Source organism: Palaemon carinicauda, chromosome 9 (genome assembly GCF_036898095.1).
Source record: "Palaemon carinicauda isolate YSFRI2023 chromosome 9, ASM3689809v2, whole genome shotgun sequence".
NCBI classification, from domain to species: Eukaryota; Metazoa; Arthropoda; class Malacostraca; order Decapoda; family Palaemonidae; genus Palaemon; species Palaemon carinicauda.
In genome coordinates this window covers 3,090,708-3,097,805 of record NC_090733.1, presented here as the reverse complement: position 1 = coordinate 3,097,805, position 7,098 = coordinate 3,090,708, and the positions used below count along the sequence as shown (strand labels likewise).

The window sequence follows — 7,098 nt, the reverse complement described above, 5'->3', positions numbered from 1 at the left end:
TTGGAGCTAAGAAATCTGTTGTCTATAAAAAACAAAGGAAAAATACCATTTGGGTCTACACCTCCATAAGCATCAAGGTCCATCAACAGTGCTTTAATTTCACAAGATCGAAAAGCTAAACTAGTTAGTTTAGCCTCAGGAAAACAGGAATTAGGAAGTTCAAGTTTTTCATTACTCTCTTTACTGTCAAAAACATCAGCCAAAAGGGTTGCCTTTTCCTTTTGGGCAGTGAGTGACTGAGCCATCTGGTTTAAGTAAAGGAGGAACTGTTGCATCTACACCAAATACTGCATATTTAGGGGTAGACCACCATTTATGTTCCTGAGCTGCTGTACCAGAAAGGGTTTATTTTATGGTTAAATTGTATTCTTTTTCTGTTGAAGCAAAAACTCTCTGAGCAAAAGCTCGAAGCTGAGTATAGTTATTCCAGGTCAAATCTGATCTGTTACCATTTCAAAGATAATAGGCCTCCTGCTTCTCCAAATAAGCACGTCTACAATCATCAATGAATCACTGTTTGTCTTTCACTCGGTACCTTAGCACACGATAAGGGATACGCCTATCAATTATGCTGACTAGATTTTTATTTAAAGGGACAACAGGATCTACGCTACTATATAATTATGACCAATTCAAACACAAAAGATCTTGCAAAATCCCATTCCAGTCTGCTTGAGATTTTATATAAATTTTACAAGAGTATTATACATCAAGGACAGGTTGCTCACTCATCACTGCTATTGAAATCAAGGCATGATCAGATGTCCCGACTGGAGAACCAACCTTACTAGTCATAATGCCAGGAGAGTCAGTGTATACAAGGTCCAAGCAGTTACCAGACCTATGAGTAGCTTCATTTATGATTTCCTCACAGCCTCATTCAGCAGCAGTCTAAAAGTCTTGAGCCATGGGGATTGGTAGGAGAGATAGAACTTAACCACTCCCTATGGTGAGTATTAAATCGCCAACAAAGACAAAACAAGACTTTCTATCATCTTCTTGTATCTTAGCCATAATGGTAAGAAGACAATCGAAGATAGAATCATCCATGTCTGGATTCCGGTAGATTGAACACAAATAAAAGTTGTTATGTCTGCCACAAACTTTTATTACCGGAATCTTGTGACATCCACATTGATAGCAGGACTTATGAGAAGCAGGGTACTCAGTCCTAATATACACCGCCATTCCCCTGGCCCTAGGGATGGTATCACGTTTCAACACTATTGGCTTCTGAAAACCAGTTATAAGGAGCTCAGAGGAGTGACTCATATTATAAACCAAAGTTTCTGAGCACAATAGAATATCATACTGTCTGGGTGCAACTGTAAGGTCTTGAATATTTGCATGAAGATCAGGAATATTGCAATACAGAAGACGACATTGACGAAATCTAGGACGTACTGGTCCCGGATTTTGCTCAATGCCTCTAGACAGCATAAGAATTAATAGGAATAAAAAAGAGACATCATACTTAAAAACTAGATCAACAAGAATTATAAAAAAAATATATATATACAGAATTATAAATAAAGTGATTGATAAAACCCATAGACAATAGTAAAAAGTCGGAAAAACAAGTCAACATGGAGGAGCCGATACACCATGCAATGCTAAATACCCTCCAGGATAGCCACTTCAACTGAAGGGAGTTAAGTAAAGAGGGGTTTGAGAAGAAAAAGAATCAGATAAAGAAAAGACAACCTCTTGATAAACCACCAGTCATACGTGGCCCTTCTATTAAGCCTGCCCAACACACCATCTAAAAAAAAAATAAGATGAAGAAAAAAAAATAATAAGATAGAATAGTGTGCTCAAGTGTACCCTCATGCAAGAAAACTCTAACCGAAGACAGTGGAAGACCATGGTACAGAGACTATGGCACTACTCAAGACTAGAGAACAATGGTTTAATTTTCGAGTACCCTTCTCCTAGAAGAGCTGCTTACAAGAGCTAAAGAGTCTCTTCTACCCTTACTAAGAGGAAAGTACACTGAACAGTTGTAATACAGTAATTAACCCCTTGGGTGAAGAAGTTATTAGTAATCTTATTGTTGTCAGGTGTATGAGGAAAGACGAGAATCTGTAAAGAATAGGCCAGACTATTCTGTGTATGTGAAGGCAAAGAAAAAATAAGCCATAATAAGAGAGAGGGATCCAATGTATTACTGTCTGGCCAGTCAAAGGATCCAATAACTCTCTAGTGGTAGTATCTCAACGGGCAGCTAGTGCCCTAGCCAACCTACTACCTACTACCTACATGAAATAAACCAGTGAAGATAGCGGAGCTGGGATTGTGATCAATATTGTCAGCGGCTGCAGTGATGAACTGATTCTTATGAATCTAAGGAGGACGGACTGTACCAATCTGATGATAATACTGGCAAACATTATTTCCCAATGATGTAATTATATCCATGATGTGATCATAGGAGGCTGACACACCTAGGGCATAAAGGCAATCGACCAATTGCCTTTCTTTTGTCAATGCATTGGCCTTAAGTCCCATATAAACTGGTAGTGGCGTCTCCCAGTCTTTGCCGTGATGGACATGTTCTTCCCCATATTTTTGACGCTTCTTGATGCTGTTGAACACTAACAACTGAACAATAGTGAGTAGTGGTTGACTGAGGTTCTTGTTGCATGTTTGATCCACAATATTTGACCCATTGATGAGCATGCTGACAAGGGATAGAAGGGACTGAGCCACAGATTCCACCTAACTGCTCTGGTCAAACGACCCTGTGAAGGTTATTTTTTGTGCAAAAATGACATTTCGGATTGAGTCTGCAATCTGATTCATCATTACACTGCTCATCTCGAGCAGTCTGGTGGTCTTGACGTAGAAGGGCACCCAGATCTTCTTTGTAAGCCATGAACACACCTCTCCCTTCCTTGTAGGCTTTCAGTACTGGGAGATGCACGAAAATTCGGTCTTTAAGGTGTGCACTGTTTATTCTGAAGTCAACATCCACACCAAGCTGATCTAGTCTCAGAGTGAAAAGCTTGGTAAGATCTGCAAGTTTGAACACCTTAATGTCCTCATATTGTCTCTTCTCTTCTATATAGGATATCAGATCTGCTAATGCAATTCCTTTGCATGTTTGGTCATTTGATATACATGGAATTTGTTGAACCTTTACAAATGTTCTGTTGCACAAATTGAGGAAGCATCTTGCATGATATTTTGCCTCAAGGGTAATAAGGTCTCCTGCACTTAATTTTGCCAGAGGAGCCTCATCTTAGAGATCATGTGCACACTCCCTCACACGATAATCTAATCGAAATGTGCATAATTCATGAAGCTTTTCATTTGCAGTTTCTGGTTTGGAACAGACGAAACACAGGGAAATCACTACCTACAAGTGTGCTGCTATCTAATCTTCCAGTAGTGCTGCGTGTGAAAATCCGTTTTGAGGTTGTTGGATCTTCATTTGATTTATGCTTATGCTCTTTGGCACAGTCCAATTTACTTTTCCCAAATTTCAAATAGCAGGATTCCACACCATTTCAATGGTCCAAACGCGTAACTTCTATTTGTATAGGCATGCACCCGAGTTCATTGAATTTGCAGATGTTCTCAGTAATTGTCTTATAGCCTGCATTAGTGGTCATGTTAATGGCTCTTTCCTATCTAGCTGACAAAGAACATATTTCAACCAGTCAGTTATCTGGATAGCTGTCTGTGAGGGGCTTGCCATTTCTAAGCATGCACCACTAGGTTAGTTGAAGACACCTTATCACCAGTGACTAACTATACATCTACACTACCAGCCCTGAAAAAAAAATCAAATTAAAGAATGATGATTAAATAGAATCATTGGGAGCATGCATTGACATTTAATACCATTGTACTCTAAATAAAAGCCAAAAAATGTGGATATGTAAAAAAGGCCAAAATGGTTTTACAGTTAGATAAATGCATTCCCATCAAGCATTAATGATCCATGTGCACTTAATTCTGGCTCTAGAAAAACCTGTGAATCATTAAGCTATAAACGTGTATTGAAATACAGTAAATTGATCGGTATAAGTGGTCTGTAAACATCAGTTATGCTTGTTGGCTAAGGAAAATGTGTAGCTTAGCAACTGTTGCTATGATATATATATATATATATATATATATATATATATATATATATATATATATATATATATATATATATATATATATATATATATAAATATGTATATAATGTATATGTTCCAGCAGATATTATGGATCATCAAGCTATGAATATGTATTGAAATACAGTAAATTGATAGGTATAAATGGTCTGCAAACATCAGTGATGCTTGATTGCTAAGGAAAATGTGCTGCTTAGCAACTGTTGCTATGGTGTAATTGTAGTATTTGCTCAAGGTTGTGTTGGCATGAACAGACATTTTACAGATATTGAGATATATTAGTATTTTTCGGTAAAATTGGTGTGCAGACATCAGGTATGATTGGTTGCTAAGAAATATTTCTTAATTAGCAACGGTTGCTATAAAAAGACCAAAGCTGCGGATATTGAAATACATTAAAATATTTCAGTAAAATTGGTTTGCAGGCTTTTCACATGTTGTTGCTATGGAAAAAATGATGCCCAGCAACCGCTGCTATGGTATGCACAATTTCCACCGGCTCCACCCTTAAATATATTAAGTATCATAGGGTCCACATTTGTGGATATTCTCATGCTCTTATCATCATCCGAGCGATTTTCACACCAATCGCCTAGATCAGTAAGATCAAGCTCCTGGCGTCAGGACTAAAAGCCAAAGAGACAGTTTGTCCATCTCCATAAACCCAATCCGTTACCTGCTGGCAGTGACTTCAACGAGATTTAGGGTGCCATTTCTTCCACACCCAAAGCCCTCAATACTCTTCCAAGTTGCTCATCCGTTTATATATATATATATATATATATATATATATATATATATATATATATATATATATATATATATATATATATATACATATGTATATATATAAACTTATATATATATATATATATATATATATATATATATATATATATAAACATATATATAAATATATATATATATATATATATATATATATATATATATATATATATATATATATATATATATATATATATATAAACATATATATAAATATATATATATATATATATATATATATATATATATATATATATATATATATATATATATATACTTATATCTATCTATCTATATATATACAGCATATATATGTATATATATACATATATATATATATATATATATATATATATATATATATATATATATATATATATATATATATATATATATATATATATATATATATATATATATATATATATACATACATTTATATGTATATATATACATATATATATATATATATATATATATATATATATATATATATATATATATATATATATATATATATATATATATATATATATATATATATATATATAGATAGATAGATAGACAGATAGATAGATATAAGTATATATAGATATATATATATATATATATATATATATATATATATATATATATATATATATATTTATATATATACATATATATATATATATATATATATATATATATATATATATATATATGTGTGTGTGTGTGTGTGTGTGTGTGTGTGTGTGTGTTTTACGGTCATTTTGAGGAATTGGTCATTTTGCAAACTGCCCGGTCATTTTGGAAAATGTCCAAAATATCTATCAGTATGCAAAATACCCAAATAATTGTGGTCATTTTGGAAAATGACCAGAAGTTTGGTCATTTTGCAAAATGACTATTAGTATCGTTGGTCAGTTTGTAAAGGTAGCCCAATAGCTCCTGGTCATTATGCAAAAATAAACAAATAGTAACTTAAAATTTATTAAGAAAAGTCTAAATGTTAGTTAGTTCCTACGGAGGTTCGGCCGAGGATGGAAATATTCGATCTCCTCTCATCACTTATTTGTTGCAAGTATTTGTACACTGAAGAAAAGAAAGGTACAAATAGTTCAAGTTTATTTCCCCGGGAAGAATACGAACGAGTAATTAGTCGCCTGAATGAACTTAAACAATCTACTCCTACAAAGACTAAGCTGGATTATCGTTTGCTACAAAAATAGGAAATACTGGAGGTCACAATTGAGGGTACCACCGTGTAAAAGTTACAGAAGAAAGGAACTCAGCTGCGATTCATTTATGCTGAAGATGTGTTCGATATACTTCTAGCTATTCATCGCACAATTGGCCATGGAGGAAGAACTAGTATGTATAAGGCAACCAAAGAAAAATATGCAAACATTCCACGTGATCAGATAACGCTGTTCTTGCAGTATTGTGAGGAATGTCAGCTAAAGAAAAGTAGTGTGCGGAAGTGTATGGTTCTCAAGCCAATCGTCTCGAACAACAGGAATTCTCGAGCCCAGGTTAGTAACGAAACAAATAAACATTATTATTCGCTAAGTTAATGTAGGCATTTCCTAGCCTTCCAATCTAACCTTAATTGTAATAAATTATATGCAAGACCTTACTACTACTACTACTACTACTACTACTACTACTACTACTACTACTACTAATAATAATAATAATAATAATGCTGACAATAATAATTATGATGATGTATTTGCATTAGTTATAATTATGTCTTGTACTGTGTCTTTGCAGGTTGACTTGATTGATATGCAGAGTCAACCAGATGGGAAGTACCGTTTCATTTTCAACTACCAGGGTCACTTGACCAAGATGATATGCCTTCGAGCCCTACAGACTAAGACTGCCGATGAGGTATCTTTTCACCTGGTTGACATTTTCTGTGATAAAAGAGACCCTCATATTCTTCAATCTGACAATGGGGTTTCAAGCCAGCCCTTGCAGGGGACACTGCCATGGTTCCTATTCCACTTGTTGACCGTGGACGAGCGGAGTTTGCGAATGCAAAGGCAATTATAACTGAGACAATGGATGGTGGAACTTACAAACTAGGGACAAAACATGGTTTACTAAAACAGGTGTACAGTCGGAATCACTTCACTTTATGTGCTGAACAATTTATATCACTCGAAGAAGTATTAAAGGATCGCGAAGTCAGTCTGCA

General features: G+C 34.6%; 1 protein-coding gene across 1 annotated transcript; it reads left to right on the top strand.

Annotated features, from left to right (window-relative positions):
* The first annotated feature begins 5,795 nt into the window (after positions 1-5,795).
* LOC137647353 (KRAB-A domain-containing protein 2-like) lies at positions 5,796-6,953 on the top strand. The gene is made up of 3 exons (XM_068380750.1): positions 5,796-5,814; positions 6,231-6,427; positions 6,669-6,953. Exons 1-3 carry the CDS (start codon positions 5,796-5,798, stop codon positions 6,951-6,953), a joined length of 501 nt encoding a protein of 166 aa, XP_068236851.1.
* Positions 6,954-7,098: the final 145 nt, after the last annotated feature.

Excerpts from the sequence above, each read along its gene's own strand:
- LOC137647353 (XM_068380750.1), top strand. Across the intron at positions 6,428-6,668 it reads ACAGGAATTCTCGAGCCCAG|GTTGACTTGATTGATATGCA; the intron begins GTTAGTAACGAA and ends GTGTCTTTGCAG.